This window comes from Sciurus vulgaris (genome assembly GCF_902686455.1).
Source record: "Sciurus vulgaris genome assembly, chromosome: 12".
Classification (NCBI taxonomy): domain Eukaryota; kingdom Metazoa; phylum Chordata; class Mammalia; order Rodentia; family Sciuridae; genus Sciurus; species Sciurus vulgaris.
In genome coordinates this window covers 68644359-68668010 of record NC_136473.1, presented here as the reverse complement: position 1 = coordinate 68668010, position 23652 = coordinate 68644359, and the positions used below count along the sequence as shown (strand labels likewise).

Here is a 23652-nt window from a genome sequence, read left to right as displayed (position 1 = left end):
GTGGGTTATATGATCTCTGTTGTTGCTCAATTCTGCTGCTGTAATCAGAAAGTAGGTATAGAGAACATGTAAAGGATGGACATTGCTGTACTCCAATAATACTTTATTGACATAAACAGGTGGCAGACCAGATTTGAGCCCTGGGCCACAGATGGTTGATTTTTGGCACAGTATGATGAATCATGGAACATAACAGTGTCCAAGTCCTAATTCTTAGAACTTCTCAACATCTTTCCTTACTTTGCAGATGTGGTTAAGGATTTTGAGATGAAGATATTATCCTGGATTATCTAAGAACACCCAAAATAATCATAAGTCTTTTTAGAAATGTAAGAGGGTGAGAGAGAGAAAAAAATGTAAGGACATAAGCAGAGGTCAGAGAAAAAATTACTTTGCTGGTTTTGAAGGTGAAGAAAGGAGATGTGAGTTAGAATGTGGGTGGCCTCTAGAAGCTGGGAAAATGGATTTTCTCCTGGAGTCTCCAGAAGCAGATCAGGTGGCTTGCTGACACTTTAGTTTTAGCCCAGCAAAACTAATTTAGGACCTCTGACCTCCAGAACCATAAGATAATAGATTTGTGTTGTTTTAAGACACTAAATTTGTGGTAATTTATTACATCAGCAAAGGAAGCTAATATACCTGGTCTAGTGGGAAAGCTGAACTGGAACTACGACATCCCTAAGCCCCACACCATGTTATTCCTATTACAACATGTTGAAAGCACACTGTGGATATATAAAAAACGGACATTTTTTGCAGGATCATATGTGATCTTTAATAAGGGAGAAAATATAGGTATGGAACTATGGGAAACTACAAAAATGACCAGTTTTTGACCTTCCCTCTGACCATGTCCTTTATAACTGTATAGTTTCTTCTACCAAAAAGTGGAATCTGTTTTCTCACTCCTGTATATGGGCAAGCCTCGTGACTTGCTTTGTCAAATAGAATAAAGGAACACTGAAGTAGTTCCAAGCAAAGGCCTCAAATGCCTTGGCATATTTTTGCTGTGAGCAAGCTCAGGCTAGACTGGTAGATGATGAGACCCAGATGACAGCGAGCTGTCTAACAGTCACAAAGGAGCATGAATCTATGAGACACATCCCCCAAACTTTCCATTATCATGCCATAAAAGGAGATCAGTTGACAAGAAAGTTGTCGGCTGTCATTTGAAGTCACTTGAGCTGGTGCTCAGAGTAAAGACCAATTGAGATCAATTGGAAATGGGCATGTGAAAAGATTACCCAACCAAATCTATAACATGGTGTTGAAATGAAGAATGTCTGCAGTAAAATCAAAAAGAATCCCATGACAGGCGAAGTTTTCCTTGTGTTTCAGCAGTCTGAGCTTTTGGATCCTTGGCGAGCCTAGAGCCCTATTCTCTGTCATCTGAGGACAATTACAGTTCGAGGTACATCAACTGGTAAATAAAGCAAGTAGTGATCCTCCTAACTCCTTAAGGCTTTCACAAGGCAAACTGTGACTAATGAACACAGAGAGGATTCATCATCAGGGGAATCTTTGGGGTTGTAACAGGCAGGTGTTATATAAGGAAATGGTAGAATACCAGAGAAACTGGAGCAGTCTTAGGGTCTGGGAAAAGGAATCACAGGTGCAGGTCAATAAGAGGATAGCACCAGAGAATGCAGAGTATCAAATATGGCCCTGAAACAAAGTGAATGTGGCCCATTTTTGTCTCATTGTTTTGGGATTGGACACATGCAATATACCTTTTTTGCTTTATTGATTTTTTTCAGTGGGCAGACCCTTCTGTTTGCCTTCTTGTTTTCAATCCTGATTAAATCATGTTTGCTTCATGTGTCAGAGGTAAATGGAGGAATGTTTGAACTTGGATCAGCTTTTTAAAATACATTCCTCCTCTTTCTGATTGGCAACTTTTGAACAATGAACTTTTGAGTGAAAACAGATTGGTCATGAGAAATTATTAGTGTCTTGGATAGCTTTTTGCTGTTGTTCCTACAGTTTAGGATGAGGGTCTATTTTATTTTGTAGAAAATAAACCAAGAGGAAAAAATACAGCCAACATTGCAATGAATAATAAGGAGAGCATGGAGAAGAGAAGGAATATGTGTGAACTTCATGGAGGGACTGAATAAGTCTCTGAATATGGAAATGGAAAAGGGAGAAGAGGAAGTCAGTGTGTTTTCCAAAGTTGATTAAGAAATACAATGACATTTTATCTTCTCCTTGCTTAACAGCAAAACACATTTTATTGTAGATTTTGGTGATTAATAAATTTATATGTGTAATCATATGCCATAGTACCTGGAGTTCAAAGACAATTCAATTGATATTAGTAAATTTCTTCCTACTTAAAATTTTTTGAACCATAAGGAAATAGCTATTTTCCTAGACTACATGACCATGTACTTTTAGACTATGAGTGAACTCTTTCCTTCAAGAAACAAAAATTTCTCACGCTAGATGGATTCCCATATATTGTAGCCACTTTTGCACGTACTTTCAAAATAGCTAAAGTGAGTCTGTATACAATAAAAACCAGAAGCCAACAAAGACATTCAAGAACACTATCATTCAAGAAACCAGAAAACATAAAAAGGAGAAAGTTCATTTTTATCCCTTCTCAATGATGAATAAACATATAAACTCAAGCAATTCTCATTGTCACATTTTGAAATATTTTTTTCTCTCTGACCTTCTGTGCTAGAGGATATCCTCTCTAATGATTATCATTGTTAAGTGAAAAGAGACAGCAAAATTCATCAGTGAAATGAAGGGTCAACTTAGATCACAAGCATTGCACATGGCAAATCCTGCTGACTGCCTTGGAATCCATGTGGTCATGGGATGCTGTATTCTTCCTATTCTTTTCAGAGAGGCTTCATTTTATATGGTGGCCCTTGCCTTCCATACCTTTTCCTAGCAGCAGCCTGTGGATTCAGTTCTACTCAATATCAGAATCAATTCTGCCAATACAAAGAGAATTCTGAGTCCCACTCAGATAGGTTTATATTTCTTTTATCAAGGTGAGGATGGCATGAGACATATGTTTATTTGGGGAGTGTTGGTGGTTGAGAAAAGTAACATAAAAGAGATTAGTTCCATGAATGGAATGTGGTTGGGCTCACTCACTCACACTGTAATCCCAGCAATTTAGGAGGCTAAGACAGGAGAATTCCAAGTTTGAGGTCAGCCTCAGCTATTTAGTAAGACCCTCAGCAACCTAGAAAGACCCTGACTTAAAATAAAAAAGAAAATGAATTGGGGATGTGGTTCAGTGGTAGAATGGCTCTGGGTTCAGTCACCAGCATCCCCCCCCCAAAAAAGGAATACATGTGAGATACACAAGGGTAAAATCTCAGAGTTAGCTCATGCCCATGGGAAAAATTTGAATAGATGATAATCATTTTAAGAGTCATTAACATGAGTGCAGTGGTTGAAACCGTAGGACAGATGCATAAATTGAAGGGGCATATTAATAAGGAGTGATCAGCAAGAGATGGAAAACAAATCAGAGAAGTAGTATATAGGGACATGTAAGGAAGAGATCATGAGAGAGACAATGGAATGGGCAACATTGAAGATCCATGCATCATGAGAAGCAATCACAGATCAATTTTATTTTGTCTTTCACTGACTCATTAAATGTATTATGAGGGGCTAATTTCCTCATCTTCCACATGGATACAAAATTAATCAGTCATATGCTTCTCTGGCCTTTCTGTGGCAATAGAAAGACCGAATTACCCTAAGATGTAAAACAAATTTGATTCAGAAAATCAAATATCTAATCCTGTGTTTTAGTCAACATTCCAATCATACATTTTGAAGAACACACTTCTCTCGCCTTTTTTCTAACTAGGATGTGATGAAGGTAGCAAGTCTCCAACCAGAGGAGACTCTTGGTTGGCTTCTTCTCTTTCTACTACATACCTTTTTTGTGCAGGCTGTGAGAGGGTCCAGCATTCATTGGACCAGCAAACTCAAAGCAGACTGCCCTCTCTGGCCTTGCCTAAGTTTAAAGTCAACTTTTGTGATTTCTCCATTGATTGCTCTGTGCCCCCTCCTGGAACTCTCTCCCCTGTACTTTCAGTGTGGTCACATATTTCTCTATTTTAACTAGTTGCTTACTAATTTTATAGCCCATAGGACTCTCACCTTTTTCTCTACTCAGGCCTCTTCAACCTTCCAGACAGCACTCTATGCAGACGATAAGACAACCTAATGCTCTCTTTCTTTCTTGTGGTGCTCCTGAGGTCTTGTCCTGATGAACTCTGAGAGTGTAAGCTACATAGCACACTTTCTTCCAGTTTACTTTTCTGACCATGGCCAGACTATTCTCTCTTCATTTAAATTTTCTAGGTTTAAGGTAGACATCAATGCACTGGCCACACCCAGCTATAGACAGAGATCCATATCAGCCTTCAAGAGGCCTACTAACATCTTCTGATGAAACTCCAATGGAAAGTGCCACTGATCCCCCTCCTACATTACCTCCAGGGAGACCTGGTTGTCTAATTCTCTTTTTCTATAACCCTTTTTATTCATTATATCTTGTTATATACCTTTGCTTGATTTGGATGAGAGTTTCCAGAGTCATATAGGAAGCCAGGGATATAGTTGAATCATAAGCTATTTTCCTAGCAGCATGTGCCAGACTCTGACTTTGATCCTGAGATCCACCAAAAAAAAAAAAAAACCAAGAAAAAAAGTCATTGAACCAGTCATTGATTGATTACATTTACAGGCTTGAATGAAGTGTGGAACCTGAGGAACAAATGGAAATGGAACAAAATGAAGGAAAAAAAACCTGTTCTTAAATGTAAGTAAGTAGAAGAGTAAGAGATTAGATAGTAAATTTCAGGGCTCATATAAATAGGGCAGAGGCAAGGGATGAGGTTTTCAGATGACGATGAAGAGGATATTTGTAGAATGTTATAGCCAGGGCAGACAGTTTTAAGTGAGAATAAGGGGAGGATTTTATGGAGAAAATTTCAGAGGGAAGAAGGAAAGGAGGAGCAAAAGAAGAAAACGAGGAGGGATCACGTCAAGAACAGGCATTAGGCTATTTTTTTTAGGAAAAAAAATACATTGTTTTCTTCTTTTAAGATTAGATGAAAAATTAAGAATGTATGAAAATGTATGCAGATTGAAGGTGGAAAGAAGATAATCTGGAGAAGCATGTGCCAGGTCCTCTTGTCTATAAAACAGAGGCCTAAATAATCTGCAAGGGCAAAGGCAGGAAGTGAAGTTCAGAGACTGGCAATAGTTTAAAGGGGCCAGGGAATGAGGTGATGAGAAGTACATGCACAGCATGGCTTCCAGTCTGCACAGGTCACAGAAAAAGGACATGAGGAGGGCAATCATCTCAGCAACTGGCCCATGGTATGGCATAAGGGAAAGATCTTAGTAGCATCAGGTTGCTCAGGGAAAGGGCAGACCAAAAGAGGGCCAGGTAGGGGTAGGGACTAAGCAGTAAAAGAAGTTAAGTAGCAGGTTATGTGATGGTTCAGGAATGACAGAATTGAAGAGATGTCATGTTCATAGAGGAGCATTTATAAGATTAGGAATATTGCAAAAGTAGAGAAACCAGGATGACCCTGGAGTGGGAATTAAATGAATGAAGAGGCCAAAGAACTGCATAAGGATTTCTAAAAATAGTTGAGTACATTAGCAGATGTTAGAAGGGAAAAAAATACCATCCCTATATTAGTTATCTTTTTGTCATTATAACAAAGACCTGAGATAATCAACTTATAAAGATAAAAGATTTATTTTGCCTCACAGTAGATTAGAGGCTTCAAATTAGTTGACCCTTTTGCTAAGAAGTATGGTGGAACATCATGGTATGAGTCTGTGGCAGAGCAAAGCTATTCACCTCATGGCCAAAATGTAAAAAGGAGAAAGGAGGGGATTAGAGGTCCCACTATCTCCTTCCAGAACACTCCCCTCCACCGCCCTTCCACACACAATGACTTAAAGACCTCCCACTAAGCCCCACCTCTTCAAGTTACTACCAGCTCCCAAAGCACCAAGCTGGGGACCAATCCTTTCATACATGGACTTTCAGGGTACATTCCAGATTCAGACTATAACAATTCCCCTAATAAGGTACTTGACGAATGGAAACTTCTAAGAATAAAGACAAGAGAAATAAGGATGGAAGAAAAGTGTAATTTCAAAAGATAATTTGCGATTTTACAAAGGTAGTTCCCTTCCTGAATCAATATAATGAGTCAGCTGATATGTAAAGATAACCAATTTTATTTATTCAAAACGTCATGGATATTTTCACTTTAAACCCACACTTACTCTGGATTTCTTATTTCTTTGAAATGTGCCCAGCTTTTCATACTTTGGCTCTCTCTTCTAGACTCCATCCTGCTGTCATCTCTTTTATTTGACTGAATTCTTCTTTCTTGGTGTTCATCTCAGTACCTTCCAATAATATAGCTTATACCTCTTTCTTTGGCTCTTCCTATTCCTCATCAATTTAGGTAAACATTTCAATCTACCTTCTAACCCAGGGAGTTCAACTCCAGTGCTAGCCAGGCCCACTGCAGAGTGATAGATGATAGAACACTATTCTGTAAGCAGTTCTTGGGCTTGGATTAACCTGATGTAGAAAGTGATATGGGTAGAAAGTGAGAGAGAAACAGAGGCAGGTAAAGGTCAGCTTTGAATTTAAGAACATTGAAGAATAGAGGAAATGGTGTAAGGAAGAAAATAAGATTTCAGTCAAAGAAAAATAAGTTAAGTCAACAGCTGGGACAATTAGACAGTTCTTGGACATTGAGCAAGGCTCTGGTAATAACCCCAGAAAGAATAACAAGAGGAATCGGTAGAATGAAATGGGTATGAGACTGTCACATAGCACCATCATTAATGGGCATAAATGTGGGAAGAAAGATAGCTGGTTGAGGAGAATACTCTTTCCTTCCTAAGTAAGTGTGGTCAGAATGATGGAAAAGATAGGAAATTTAAAGAGAGATGGAACCAGGGTGAAACAAACCAACCCTAGAGTTGCAACTGTGAAACTTTTAGAATGTTCTTTCAATAAAAATTTTGTACAGTGCAATAACCAACTCCAGTTTTACTATCAAAGTTCTTACAGTTCATTTCCTTTAACATTCACTGTACCATGTACTTAAAGAGTGATTTAGCCTTTATAAATCAAATTAAATTTAAAAGAAAATCAAAGGAAGATGGTTTTAGTTCTTCAGCAATAATTACCTTGTCACTCTATATACACTCAAAAGGAGGTGGTGTTCATGAGACATGTAAGGACCAAAAGTGAGGACCAAAAGTGCTAAACAAAACCCCAGATAGAGCTGAACATGGAGCTCAGTGGTAGAGCACTTGCTTCTCATGTGCTAGGACGCAGGCTCCATTCCCAACAGAAAGACAGACAGAATTACCAATTATATTTAAACACATACAAATACTGAGAAAAAGATTTTACTTGTTTTAGTAAGCTTTTTTTGCTGCTATGACTAAAGGACTCAATCAAAACAAGTGTAAAGGAGGAAAAGTTTATTTGAGGGCTCACAGTTTCACAGGTTTTAGTCCATAGAAGTCCACTTCATTCCTGGGGGCTCAAGGTGAGGTAGAACATCACTATAGAAGAGAGTGGCAGAGGGAAGCACCTCACATGATGATCCAGAAGCAGAGACTCCACTCTCCAGATACAAAATAAATACCCTGTAGCCACACCTCCAACGAACCACTTCTTCTAGCGACACCCACCTGCCTCCAGTTACCACTCAGTCAATCCCACCAGGGATCAATTCACTGATTAGGTTAAGGCTATAACACAATCATTTCTCCTCCAAACCTTCTTGCATTGTCTCACAGGTGAGCTTTTGGGGGACACCTCATATCCAAACCATAACACTACTGATGTTATCTATCTTCTGAGTTCAGTAGACAAGAACAGTTAAAGGAACACTAAAGGAAGTCATAGAGAGTCTGGACTCTGGATAAGCTCATAATCTAACATAAGAGAGAGAAGGGAGTTGGGGAGAGAGAGATTGAAGTGATATTATAGCATATATTTAAATATAGAACAATGAACTCAACTGAGTAAAGGCAAATGTCTCTGGATACACAGGAAATGAGAAATAGAATATTAAAGACAGGGTAATTTTGAAAGTGATTAATTTATTTTCAAAATGTACTTTACACACTGAAAAAACATCATATCATAAAATATGAAATTAGGTTTCTCATCTATCAATCTTTTAACCTAAATAGAAATACAAGCAAAACAAATAGATGCAATAAATGAATAAATAATAAATTTAGTGGCCATGTAGATCAAGTATACAAATATACACATTTCCAGCTATCTGAACTCCTACATATATCTTGTGTACATGTTTTCTTATCTAGATATCTGTTTGCCTCCCTTTCTCCAGATCCAGATACTAAATTTTTTGAGCTAAAAAAGATATTTTCTTATTCAGTATTATTCTCAGACTCTAGTGCAGGGTACATCTATCAGTACACAGCAACCTACTCCAAGCAATAGAGATCACAGTTATATTTAATAGATGTCAATGAATAAAAATATATTGAAAAAGAAGATGTTTAGTAAAAGATAATACTTTGTCAAAAATTACTGTTAGTAAATAAAAAGTAATTGTAAACATAAATAACTACAATATTTAATAATTCACTCTTTTAAAGATTTACCTTCCAGTTTGAGGATCAAATCCAAAGTAATGATCTTTACATTGGTCACAGCTTTGACCAACAATGGAAGCATCTTGGCATGTGCACTGGCCAGTGAGGCTATTACAGACATGATTAACTGCACCAGTTGCATGGCATGAACATGGTAGGCAGCCAGCAGCATTGCCTGGAGAAACATAAAAGCCTGGAAATAAAGAAACAAACAAAAAAAATTAAATACTTTTGATATAGTCTTCTATTAAAAAGATAACATTTTAATTATACAGAAAAATAGAATATTTATACTGGGAATTGGCATTAGCCATTTTGCAGTATAAATATGGTTATAGTTGTTCTTAATGAGTGTGTCAACTATGACCAAAGAAAAACTGAGTAAATAATTTACATGACACTTTTGTATCTCCAAGAATCTAAAATTCAGTGTATTTAAAATCCATTTCACATTCTTTCCACTGAAAATTGTTCTCCCCTATTCTTCTCCATTTCAGTGTAGTACACCATCTATTCAGTCGCATGTCCCAGAGACATCTTTGGTAGGAAAGTCAGATAAAATATACAATGCTCAATTATATTTGAATCTAACAATGATATTTTTAGGAAAAATATGTCTCATGAAGTATTTGCTTATACTATCTGAAAATGATTACTATCTGAAATTCAGATTTACACAAGTGTATTTTGCTAAAACTCTTGAGTTCTCTACTTCTTTCACCCTACATTTTACTAATTATCAAGTACTATGGACGTGGCTTCCTAAGAATTTTTCTACTCTCCACTACCACCTTTGCAGTTAACCCATGAGGTCCTCTTGTCCTATACATAGGACATCTATAAAAACAAACTGAGCAATTTTATAAGTGTTCCATAAAATTGTGTAGGTTTTTGTGGGTGATCTTCACGTAGGACAATGGGACATAATGTCACCACCAGTTTTTTCACAGCTAACACCATGTACCAGCCCTAGAATAGGGATTACATAAGCATTATCTCATTTAGTTCTCACAAGAATACAAATGACAAAGATGTTATTATTATTTCCATTATGTAAATGAGAAAACTGAAGGTTAAGAAGATTAATGAACTCTTCTAAAATGACAGAGTTAACAAAAAACAGAACTCAGTGTCAAACCCAGTCTCCTGAACTGAAGCCATCTCATCCACTGACATCCCACTTGTTCCCATCCAATCTATTCTTCAAAGCATATTTGGAACAACCTCTTTCAAAGTGTGGTTTGAATGTCTCATTTCTCTATTTAAAACTATTTGATGATTTCCTGCTCCCTTTAGGGAAAAAAATCCAAACCATTAACACAGCCTCAAGTCTCACCTACTTCTAACTTCATCTCAAGCTCACCCCCATCTCAGTCCACTAGAGCCACATTTCTTATTCTTGACACCTACAGACTTTCTGTGGATTTTTCTGGAATGGTTCTAATGCACCTCTTCTGCTTGGTTTACTCCTGTGCTACTTAAGACAGGTGGCGTGTTCCTCAAGTAACTTTTCCTAGACCAGTTTAGGTACGTTCATTACAAGTTCATAGCATCTTGTTTATTTTCTTGAGTGCTCATAAAAATAATAATCAATCCCATTTTCTCCACACTATAACTTCCACAAGGACAGAAACCTCATCTGCATACTCATCAGCCTCCCCAACACATGGGACATTGCTTGCATGTAGTAAGCACTCCAAAAACATGTGATGAACTAATAAAATTAAACCAAATTACTAAGTAGGCAATGACTTCCACAAGTACTATACTTAAAAACAAATGGATGGTTTATAGATTTTTAGATTAATTACAAATCCATATTTCTTTTCTTATAGCAAAAGGAAAGGAAAGGTGATTAAACAATACATTCAAGTTCCTTAAAATGTCTTAGACACAAAAGATGGATGTCAACAGTTACAAAACTAGAAAGGCATCAGACAATTGATGGAGCAAGTATATGACCAAGAAATGATCCCTGATCTTCCAGGATGTGTGTCTGCATGTGTTTTTATTCATGTACCTGGTTACACACATGCACAAACCCATAGACACAGAAGCACATGCAAAATGCTCTGAGTAATTTTATTAAAGTGATGGGAGAGAGAAGCTCAGAAGTAATCTAATGAGTACAGTTATGGCAAAAAAAAAAAAAAAACCATTATGCAATTATCATGATCACTAATTTAAGATATATACAATATCGGTCATATTGAGGAGAGAGAGTTAGGAACACAAAGTGAATCTTTTCAGTGAGTGAGTTCTACCAGAAAAAACAGCAATTGGGAAATTTTCAAACTCTTTTGAAGCTTTAGCTGAAAACAAGCCATGCTTTCATAGTCTCCAACAATTAATCTGTTTTCCTTCTTGAAGGCCCAGCATATTCTCTCTTAGACAGCTTTAAACAGCAATAAAATAGGTAATAGTGTGCTCCACAAGAGGAAGAATGAAGCTCAAAATCTGTTCTACTCACTAGGATGGAAATGACTGATGCTGTCATTTTCTAATAATTTATAGCCAGATTATGTTATTTGTTCTTTGTATCCCTTGATAGCAATATATTTTTTTCCAGAAATAGAGTATAGCTATACCAATTAACAAATGTTCCTGTATTCAATTCATGATATGTTCAAAGTCACACATTTAGAAGGCCTCTATTTTGAATTCCAGAACACTGTGATTGTGGCACTTTGAATTTCTCTTCCTGGGAAGGTTTCTGGCTCCTTAAATTCATGATGATGGTATCATGAATGTACTAACAGCTCTTCAATTTGGATAAATTACCCATTAGCATAGATACTTAGAAAAAGAATTAATTTGGTCTTACAGCAATAGCTTCAAGCCACAGAGAATTCTAGACCAATTAAGGATAATTTTTATAAGATATGATTTATTAGATAAATCTGTAAATACAAGGGCATGCAATTTGGTGGAGGAGATTAGTTAGTCCAACTTTTGGAAGAGTGAAGAATTCCACAGAAAAAATCAGAAATATAAGCAGAGACGAACAAAAAAGGTGTTAAAGTAGGTTTGGAGGCTGTCAGTGGAGGTGAGCTTCCAGGAAAAGGCTACGTTGGAATTTGCCTTGGGGTTAATTCCCCTCCTCCTCTCAGGAGCATGATTATACAGGTTAATCCCACCAGTATTTTAAGTTGTCCTATTTTTAAACAGTTCTAATTAGGATGACTCAGGTAACTTCCTGCTCAAAGATTACTTCTCGCCTCACCTGAATGTGCCTAATTCTAGACCATTACCTTTCCTTTTATTACTTCCAACTATAGAAAACAACACTTTCCCTTCCCTCCTGCTTAAAAGTCAACTTCTGAGTGTAGTTTAAGATAACTGACCTTAATTTCTTAATACATTTCTGATCTCTCTCTCTCTGTTAGTTCTACTTCATGTTTCACATCTTGCTATCTGCTTGCTTTTTAACTGATCTTTTTGAGATTTCCTCCCATGAATGATTTTGCACCACATCCTTAAGTATGGTCATTAGGACCACACAATATTACCTTGCATCGTGTAGTGCTGCGCGTTCACCCATGCAGAGTACAAGTCAGCCTGCTCAAGATTATTATTTTTCCCTTTTTATTTCAGCTAATCCCTGATCCCCAATGAGGCTAGTCTCAAGTGGAAGATAACGTGTTGTCCAACTAAAGCAGAGCCACCCATTTCATAAAACAGTGCTTCTTTATCTGAAAAATATTTCCAGAACCCACAGTGTTCTGAGTTATTAGCAAGGCGCTGGTCTCCTGTAGTGGCTATTTGCACAGCACAGTACCTGTCCTGGGCATAAAAGAAGAGCCCATTTCCTAGCAATGTCCCTCCTGAGGACCATGAACAACCAGGTTTTACCAAGGGCTTGAAATGGGAGAAAGAAAACAAGTTTAACCTCTAGGCCTTTTTCAGAAAAGGAGGGCAATGCTGAGGCTAAGCACTAATTATAAGCCATTTAGAGGAAACTGCTCTCACCTTAAGCCAGAACATGAACATGATATTAAGAGTCGAGTCTAGGGAGGGAGTTGTGCTTCTATCCCATGCAACAAAAGTTCATTTCAGCAAAGGTTTTACAAATTAAAATTGTTGGAATTAAGTGTAGTCAATAGTGTTAATTTTCAAATTAAGATAATACCTTTCCTTCACTTGATGACTTTAAAAAATTATTAAGGAGTAGACCAGGTGTCAATAAATGAATGCATATTAATTTTATTCACACCAAGGTAGAATTTCTCTTCTTTAAAAATATTTTAATCACTTTCAGTTTAATTACATGTTTCTAATGCTCTGCCCTTACTCCTTCTTCCTGAGCTGCTGTCCCCTGTCAAATACCTTCCCAAATTCCTATTTACTTTTGAAGCCCAGCTCAATACAATCATTTTCTTCATGAAGTTCTTCAGGCATATCCCTCATCTTCAAGAATTATCAGTCCCTTCATTTGGCTGCTTCTTGATACTCTATACTTCTCATACTGCACATATCACATTGTTACAGTTACAAGAGAGTCAGTTTCTCCCACAAAAGCATAAAGCCTTAATATATTTAAAATCAAATATCTGAGACCAACACAGCCTCTGGTGCATAGTAATTTATTCTTTCTTTCTATCTATCTATCTATCTATCTATCTATCTATCTATCTATCTATCTATCTATACTGGAGATAGAATCCAGAGACACTTCACTACTGAGTTATATCTCCAGACCTTTTTTTTAATTTGTTTTTTTTTAATTTTGAGACAGAGTCTCACTAAGTTGCTGAGGTTGACTTCAGACTTGAAATCCTCCTGCCTCTGTCTCCCAAGTCACTGGGATTTCAAGAATGCACCACTGCACCCAGCTTCCACAGATGTTTGTTGAAAAATAAATGTATGAATGGAATGAATAGGTAGGGGTATGTGTGAGTATTTAAATATCTATTGTATTTAACATATGAGATGATCTCTGTAACACTAAAGGAAAATGTAAACATAAGTCATGAGAGTCACTGAACAGGGTGGCTTAGCCTATGAGGGAGTACAGCAAGGGATGTATGGGAATCCAGCCTGATAAATTTAAAATATAATTCTTGCCATATAAGCACTTGCAACAGAGCTAGAAAAAGAAAATGTCAACCCCAAATTACATATCCTGTTATTATAACAAAAGACATAACAACATGCTCAAATATGGGGAAACTACTGAACTTTTCTATTTTATACAGTACTTACTTTTACTATTTATGTGACTATCCCAAAAAGGGTCTCTTAGGTATATTTTCTAAGAATCAAATCTAATAAGAATAAAGAATATAAATAATGACTATGCTAATAACATTTGGGACCTTATAATTAATATACATATATGTATTCATGTGTGAACATATGTGTATTCATAATCCAAAGCAAAACTTTTATATTCTTATTTACTTTCTTCTTTTTTTGTTCAGTTTCAGCACTTATCAAAGGCTTACTTCTAAGTCTTTCTCCTATGCCATATCAACCATCTCCAAAATTCTTTCAGGTTAGTGCATGAAGATAATCCCCTTTTTAGACTCCTAAATTTAGCTTGGTGTCTGATCATTCCAGCATCCCCGGGCACTGTTCGTTTTCATGTTATGCACATGATTTAGATATTTTTACAACGAATGAGATATCCCATGACCTGAAATGGTAAACCAGTATCATGAGTTAAGGTAAGCTTGAGGGTAGGGTAGGATTACAAACACAGTATCTATTTAACTCACCCTCAATTACTTAATGAATGTTTAAGACAAATATTAGGTTATTCAGAAAAATTCTCATTCCTTCAGAATGCAGATTCTGGAATCAGATGAACCTGGACTTGTAAATGGCTCTTCTCCTAAATTATAATCCATTTCCTCTGCTCTAAAGTGGGGGAGAGAATGGTCCCTCACAGAAACATTATGCATATTTAGTGGAATTTTCTTTTTTACAGGCAAAGTCATGTTACAGGGCCCAGTACACAGAAGACTATTCAGTAAATATTGTGCTTTGTCGTCATTGTAATTGTTATTAAGACATTTTCTAAGAAAGTAGATTTTTCTAAGTTAATGTTTAAATAATGACTTGTTGGAATATTCTTTTTTCCTAGAGGCTCCAAAGATTGGGGCCCATGTTTCCTATGGCAACATTCCTACCTACAATTTATCAAAGAGGTTCTTATTTCTGAAACTAAATCATCTCTGTGAAATACACATTAACTTAGAAAGTTGATTCACTAAACACAATGATGTGTCATAATCAGATCTCAATTTGACATATTTAACAAAATTTCAGCCACCTGATTCTAATTCCACTGTCAGGATCTTGCACACCATTCTGGTTTGGGAGCTTATTGCTTAACAAATAGGACATGCTTCTTAATGAAACAAGATACTTTGTTTTACATTCTAATAGTCTGTATGAGTTATAAAATAAAAGCAAAAGTAAGTTCCAGAGGAAAGCAAGAGGCATTGTCCTATTAGTACAACACATGTCATAGGAAGCTGTTTTCTTTATAAATTAACCTTTATTTTATTCCAAAGCTGCAGACTCCCTGATAAACCCTTTCTGCCTCTAGTTCTCAAGGACAAGGAAGGGTCACTGGCTCAGGATGCCTTGACATCCTTCCCTGCCTCTCCCGGCCTGGCCTCTGATTAAGTGCAGCTGCTGAACATCACGGGGTCATCCAGCACTGAAAAAAGCCACTGGGAAAACATATTTAGTGCTATATTTATTAATGTGGGTATGTGTACATTCATATATGTACACACACTCCAAATAATTTTAAATTAAAGCATTTTTAAAATACTTAATGGAGGTTAAGCAGCATTTTTAACCTCTGTTCAAGTTATTGAATGGCATATTAAAACCAATGTGGCTCTAATGTACCTTCTAATGTGCACTGCTGCTTTAACAAATTGCCTATAAATTTTAGTTGAATTAAGCCTATTCCTTGTACATTCCTACTAAGGTTAGGTTAATAATACATGAGATTTCATTATATGCACCTTCCTTAATAATGTTTTTTAAGGAAGTGGGACAAGAATCTATGTGGTAGTCTAGCATGGGTTAGTACTATTTACAACCATAGAGAAAAGGCAGGCAGAGTCTTCAGGCTCACTAGTTTGTCCCCTCCTACCCTGTACTCTCCATGTCCACTGCTCACACACACCATGTGGGTTTTGTGCCCTGCATCATGTGATCTAGGACTCTTAGATATATTTAAAGAAGTGGAAGTGCTTTAGACTGCAGCAGTACGTTTTACTGTGCACATTGCAGAGGTGGCTACTGCAAAACACCTGTTTATGATAAAGCTTTCTCAGAGGAGGGTTTCTTCTCTCAATGTATCTCTCACCATAAAAGACTATAAAAACAGAAAGCAAAGTTCAAAGTGGAATTTCTGAAATTGGAAGAATTTCTGAAATTAGAAGACAGAAACAAGCAAGAAGATCCTCAAACACACTCTACCCCATTCATACAGTATGCATATGTGTATACCATATCTTCTTTTGTTAAACAATGAATGGACTGGTACCTAGGGTATTGTTGTCTTTCTTCATTGCAGGGTGGAACACCACGTCCTCTCTATGTGTTTTAGGCTAAACCCACGCCTAAAGATAGGCAAATATCACTGAGATATTTTTAAATGTAATTATTCCCTCCTTTAGTAAATAATAGGGAGCACCCACTGTGGAAGTACCATGTTATATGCCTGATATACAGCATTAAACAACTGTGAACAACATCAAAGCAACTCCTTGGCTGGAGAGCAACAAATGTGGCCAGAGAGCTCACAGGCATGAGTCCATGAGGGCTGCTAACACCTAACATCTGTTTGCTTTGGATTTTTTACTAGCCATGGTAGAAAACCAGTGGAGGGAGGAGTGTCAGGTTCTAATTAAAGGATGAAAAGTATCCCTTTATCAGCATGTGGAGAAGTGACTATAGAAAGATTAAGGGGGAGAAACAGGGAGTTTAGGAGACTATTTAGATAGTCCAGGGGAAAGAAGAAGGTGGTTTGGACAAGGGAAGTATCTGTAAGGATAGTGAGAAGTGGTCAAATTTCAGAAATATTTAAAAGTAAACCCGACAGAACTGATTTTAATGAATAAGATTGCGGTTGTGGGATTTAAAATAAAAGGGGTGGGATCAAGGATGGTTGAAATGACTAGACCTGACAAGATTACAACCCAGAAAATACTAGGGCAGCATTTTCAGCTAAACAATTTTTCCCTCCCCAATTTGCTAAAATGAAGAGAGAAAAGGAAGAGGAGCAGGAAGAGGAAGAGAGAAGAAAAGAACGAGGAGGAGGAGAAGGAGGAGGAGAAGGGTCAGCCAAAGACAGATGTCTAGGAGAAACAGTTAAGAGTTTGCAGTGGAGAGTATAATAATTGAATTGATTGAGCTTTGATGATCCAGAAAGTGGTGTTTGTAATCAAAAACCCCAGAGATTTCTAAATTTAGATGTGAGATATGGCTTTTCTGGGGGCCAGGGTTAAAGGTCTGCAGTGAACTTAGGGGTTATGCAAAAGGCTGCCTGTGATGGTTAATTTTATGTGCCAATGTGAGTAGGCTTTGAATGCAGCTGTTTGGTCAAATATTTGTCTAGATGTGGTTGTATAGATGTTTTGTACATTTTTTTCTAGAACACTAATTTGTAGGCAAAGGGGTGTACTGGGTATCAAGAAAAATTACTTAATAAAAAACACATATGATGAAATTTTCTGAAACCAGAGATATAGGAAATAGAAGAAACTTCTAGAAGATTCAGAAAAGGAAAGAAAGAATACAATTACGAAGAGATTTTTGCTCATGTCTCTCATCAGGAATCCAGATGCCTTTATGGTCTTTGGCTAATTTTTTTTTAAAAACTACCAATCATTATAGTTATCCAAAAGGTACAAGCTCACTGTCATTACAAGCATCTATTCAGAGGTTAACTAAAGTTCTGCATGCCAGTTTTTTTGACTATTGGACATTATTCCTCTCGATAAGACTGGAATTGTTAAGTATCAATTTATTCTTATTCCTTATACCTGAGGCCCAAGTTTTCAACAGACAAAGGTATATCCAGATATATTTACCAGCCTCTCTTGCAGCTGGGTGTGAACACCAAAAGCAGTTCTGACGAACAGGATATAAGTAGAACTAATATGGGTACCATTTGCATCTATCTCAAAAACAAAGCTTCTTGCCACTTGGCAAGAAATGGGAAGTTGTAAGAAAATATGGAGTCTGCCTGTTGAGCAGAGTACGGCATGTTAGAGAGTCACTTAATGGAAGAAATAAAGCTCCAGGTCATGTCTTCCCTCTCTCAGTCTGGTATATTGTCTATATATTCCACATATTTCATTATGTGCTACTGAGGGTTTTTAATAAGTAGAAATATTTTCATCATTTTTAATGTTCTCTAATACTTTTTTGGTTTAAGTTTATTTTTTAAATTTTTAAATTAAACTTTTAACTGATACATAAAAATTATACCAATTTATGGGTTAACATGTAATGTTTCAAAACACGCATACATTGTGTAATGTCGAAATCCACTTAAACATCTATCTCTTCAAACATTTAACATTTTCTTTATGGTTAAATCATTCCAACTCCTTTCTTCTACCTCTTTGAAATACATAGTGCATTTTCATCATTTATAAAGATGGAGGAGACTACAGTCATGCCAGAAGTTTTTGCTCCTAACTGTAACTTAGCACCATTGAGCAACCTCTCCCAGTTCCTTTCCTCCTCCAACTCTTTCAGTCTCTAGTACCCATCATTCTACTCTCAATTTCTATGAGATCAATATTTTTTAAGTTTCCACATGACTGACACAATGCAGTACTTGTCTTTCTGTGCCTGTCTTATTCACTTAACATAATGATCTCTAGTTTCCTCCATGTTGTCACAAATGCCAGAATTTCTACTTTTTCATCAACTGATGAATGGATAAGAAAATGTGGTACACAAACACAATGGCATACTTCCATCTATAGGCCAGAGGACCTTCAGAGAAAAGAAACATAATCACAGAAATATTTACAGTGATAAATGAATTATTATTATATCTTGAACATGAACTCTTCAAGTGATAAAGAATGTACAGAGAAATAAACAAGCCTGGACACATTTTTAAAAGTACACGATATTCATGTTTTCTACAGACTTGGATTAAGCCATTTCTTGAAACACGGGTGCTCTATGTTGAGCAAATATCCTTCACCTATTTATTTGGTAGGTATAAATACCTGAATGATGCATTGAGGATTTCATTGAAAGGACTATGGGGAGCAGATAATTTGTTATGGTGATTTTGGAGTGTTATTTGAATTTTGAAAAGTTACTTAAAATATGTGATATTATACATACAATTAAATTTCAACTTGAAAAACTCAATTTTAACAAAAGGTAATTATTTAAAAGGATTCAATATATTTTTTTTATATTTTGCTGGTTAATTTAGAAAAGATAGAGAAAGCATGGTTATTTGTGCAGGATGGGTACCTTATTTCTAAAACTAGAGATATTATAAAAAGTAAAATATTTTAAGAAGAAAAACAATATAATCTTAGGATACCAAAAAAATAACTAACTGCAAAGTTTGAAGCATGAATCTGAAGTTGAAAGAGCACAATGGACTATAGCTCTCAATTAGGCTCTCAACAATCTTTCTGTATTTGGGTATAATTACCACTCTATTGTTCCCTGAAGGAGTGGTTCCTGTGTTCTTCTTATGTGACCCTGACAAACCCAGTCATAGCAAATTGGTTCAGAAGTAGCCACCCAAACAAAACCAAGTCATTTAGAATTCCCCTCTTGGAATAATAACCAAGAGGCAGCTAAGAGTCTTTCTGTGTAGCTGGTAGTAAAACTGTAAGCAATATCAGGACCAGGAATGGCCATATAGCTAGAGGGGAAGGGGAAAGCAGAGTACCCTGTTTCAAAGGGATAGAAAGAGACTGAAAGAAATGGAGAGAGAGTATGGATAAGAATTTGCATCAGCAGGAGTCTTCTAGTTCCTAAGTTCTGACTACAATGAACATGAGCTTTGTGGGTCATCAGTTCTAACGTGGTCCACGAGCCTAAAGTGATTCAGGTTGTTTTCTGATACTCACATCTCAACAAGTGTTAGCTGTTCATCAATTCCTTCCTGTATCTTTCAACTTATTCATCATAATCACCAATACCAAAAGCAAATTGTAGCTGCATTCACCTGAGCAGAATTCCTTACCACGCAGAGCAGGACTTTGGTCTTACCAGTTCCCTTCCAGGCAAATCAACCTTCTGAATGTGCCTCACACTCAATTTCTTAGAATCTAATAACTCAGAGCTGATTTTAGTTGGCAGACCAACAATTAACACAACTATTATATACCAGACAAAATTTATATTTATCCTGATGTCATGATGAATTTATTATAAAGAAAATATTATTTCAGTTAAAAGTATATCAAGGCAAAGAGAGAGCCATAGGAAGTATCTCTTTTTCTTCAGTTGGGAAACCAGTGGAAAAATGGACTTCTGTGCAGAACATTAAACAGTATTTTATTTAATTGATTTTATAGCATTTGAAAATAATTCTAGATGTTTCTCTATGATACCAGAACATATATGCATTTCAGTTAAAACATGTGGCCAACTTTATTTAGGAACTCAGTTTACCCTCTGAATATCCAGTGCTATATAGAAAATTAAGTTCTCCTTTCTCTGGAAAATGAAATATATTCTTGCTTTTTTTCCCAGCTGTTAAAAGGGGATTTTCTTCAAGTTGAGAGATTGTCTCAATTATGAAATAATTCTGATGGGCTATGATTCATCTAATGTGCCTCTCCCCTACAAATAGCAACACAAACATACCAGATTTACTTGAACAATTTAAATAGTAACATGTATTAGATAAGTATATAAATACAGCAGCAATGGAGATAAAATTTTTAGACGCCCCAAACCAGGAATAGAGGAATCACCTGTTAAAAGGTAACAAAAGCAAAATCACCATGCACTGAAAATGTAACACAGTTGTCTCTTACCTGGTTGACACCGATCACACCTTCTTCCTTCACGATTAGGCAAGCATAGGCACTGACCACTGATTGGGTCACAAATGGTCCCAGGGAATGTCCCCGAGGAGTCGCATTCACACATCTGGCAGCCTTGAAAATTGCCCACGGTCAAATTGTACCTGTGAGGCTCACATTGATTGCAGCGAAGACCTGTTACCCCTAATTTGCAAGGACATTGTCCTGTTGATATGTCACACAGCAGAGAGCCATTTACTGTCCCCATCTTATCACAGTTACAAGGCAGACAGAGGAAAGAATTATTTTGCTGTAGGTAGAAGTATCCCTCCAAACACTGATTACACTGTCTCCCTCCTACATTGGCTTTACAAGTGCACTGCCCTGTCTCAGCATCACAGTCAGTCCCAGAAAGGGATCCAGCAGGGTCACAGTCACAGGCCTTACAACCAGCAATGTCTAACCCATAAAAGTTTTCTCTGCAGGTGTCACACTGAAGTCCTCTGACTTCTCTTTTGCACTCACACTGCCCAGAGAGAGGATTGCAGAATCTGTCCACTGAGCCATAGCGGTTACACTGACAGGGCTCACATCCGTCATCATTAAAACTTCGAAGAAATTTGAATCCAAAATTGCAGTGATCGCATCTAAGCCCTAAAGATAAAATATGTTTAAATAGATGAGGATGGGAAAACAATTCCATTCAAAATAGCAGAAGTACAAATAATGCTATTATAGGTATTAAAAACAGACACAAAATCTTGGGTGTTTTTCATGAGAAACATCAAAGAAGGTTGTTTACAGGCTCAAAAAACTATCAATGCTCAATTTAGCTCGCATGAACAACTTTTCATGTAATGTGCTCCATAGAATTTTTATTATTTAATGCAAAGAAAAATGTTTAATGTAAATAGTGCTTATGTTACATACACTGGCGCTCCTTTCTTTTTTTGAAAATATTAAAACTATCTTAACAAAATATGTTCACTTAAAAATATAGTAGAATTGCATGTTACCACATTAGGTAGCTTTCTAGAAAACAGAATTCCCTAAAAATGTTTACTACAGTACTATTAAGCTGAACATTAAATTTCACTTAAACTAGATAAATAAGTTCTGATGATCTATTGTACAGAATGGTGACTATAGTTAAAAAAACTCTATATATTTGAAAATTAATAAGAGAGTAGATCTTAAATTTTTTCACCATAAAATGTAAGTATTTGAAGTGACAGATATGTCAGTTAGCTTGAGTTAATCATTTCATAATGTGTGTGTATATATGTATCAAAATACCACATCATAGACTATAAATATATACAACTATTATTTGTAAATTAAACTTTAATAAAGGTGACATGATCAAGAAAGTAAATGTTAAACTATTTTTGTGACAAGAACATATACACTTATTTCTGAATATTACATATTTAAATAATTAATATAAATAAAACATATCCAGAATAATTTTAATTTTAATCCTTTTGTATGATACTACATTTTACCATTTTCAATTAATATAAATTATGCTCTCCGTGGCTCATAAAGCAATCACATTGCTTGTCACATTGTGTGATTCAGAACATACCTCTTTGAACACTAAGTAAATTCTGTTCTTTGTATTACATCTATTTAAAGTTGCATATTTATTTTATATATACATACATATATATACATTTTACAAATGGAGAAAAATGTTTGGTCCCTAAAGCTTAAATCTCTGACAACTCAGGTTAGTCTCAAAAAGGGTATTACAAGGTAAAGGAATTTCTAAAATGTGGAACGGTAAATGTTTAGATGCCAAATACTCCCTTTACATAGTCTTCTCATATCCATGAATTTAAATAACTGACTGCAGAGTTAAGGCATCTGAAACATTTATTTCAAGCTATAATTGCAAGAAAAAATTAGTCCTAAAATAAGAGTCAAAAGCACACTAAGGAACTCCTATGTAGAAAAGCATTCCTAAACTGGAAGAAAATGCATAATATGTATGTATATATGGATAAAAATTCAAGAACTCCAATGGAAGGCAAGTTCTTTAACAGTGATGAATGACTCACCTAAGGCATATCATTTAATTTCAATAAGGAAAATAAAAAAGGACCACTATTGCTGCAAATTTTAAAAATAACTGTATTGTTAACAAGAATTATGACTCATTTCGAACTATTAAAATTGGTCTACATGGATTCATATCATATCAGTTTTAAAAATATGCGCAGTGCTTATTTGAATATGCCATACATATTCCTGACAGGTAATCTATTCCTAACGATACTCAGGAAGGCCTACAGGGCATCACATTCACTGTTAACAAGTACAGGCGAGTTAGCACACTTGGCATTTAATTCACATTCTTCTCCCTTTTTATTCTAGATGAATGACCTACTTTAATAAAATTATTGGTGCTAATGTATTTTACTGGTGATAGAATCATTAGTAAGATTTAACAGTTTTGTTAACTCTAACAGTTTGCTTTCCGAAGCATATACAACATACCCTTGTATTTTCTAGGTTTTGTTTTTCCTCATGTTAACAAGGTAATGTTGAATACAGTTACTTACTAATCCCATTTAGAAAATATATATGCAAGTTAAATTCGTATTTTTATTAAAAGTATTGCATTTGCCAAAATAATATTTATATGAATATTAAAATGATGATTTAGTCTTCACAAAATAAATATTAATACTTTCCTCTAAAAACCAATCTAGAACAACCAGTAACATAGGTAATGGCAGGGAGGTCATTAAAATTTTTATTTTTTTCCTTCCTCAACCTCTGGAATCTAACATCACAGGAAAGAGTCTACTGATATAAAAACGTAACCTTTTCAATGTCTTTTGAGACCTTTCTTTAAGTCTTGTGTTCACATCTTGAATTTAAAATATACCTCACATTAAAGAACAGAAGAACCTATACAGATTGAATTCAAAGGTATTAGCATTCATTCTGTCTCACACATAACATAAATTCTCCTTACAATTTATTCTTT

The 23652-nt window shown here is 35.9% G+C and overlaps 1 protein-coding gene across 1 annotated transcript in view; it reads right to left on the bottom strand.

Moving 5' to 3' along the window:
* Positions 1–23652, bottom strand: part of USH2A (usherin) — a 777454-nt gene that overhangs the window by 548167 nt on the left and 205635 nt on the right. The window contains 2 exon segments of the mRNA XM_079107116.1: positions 8677–8860; positions 20667–21308. Of these exon segments, the coding sequence (XP_078963242.1) occupies positions 8677–8860; positions 20667–21308 (826 nt within the window).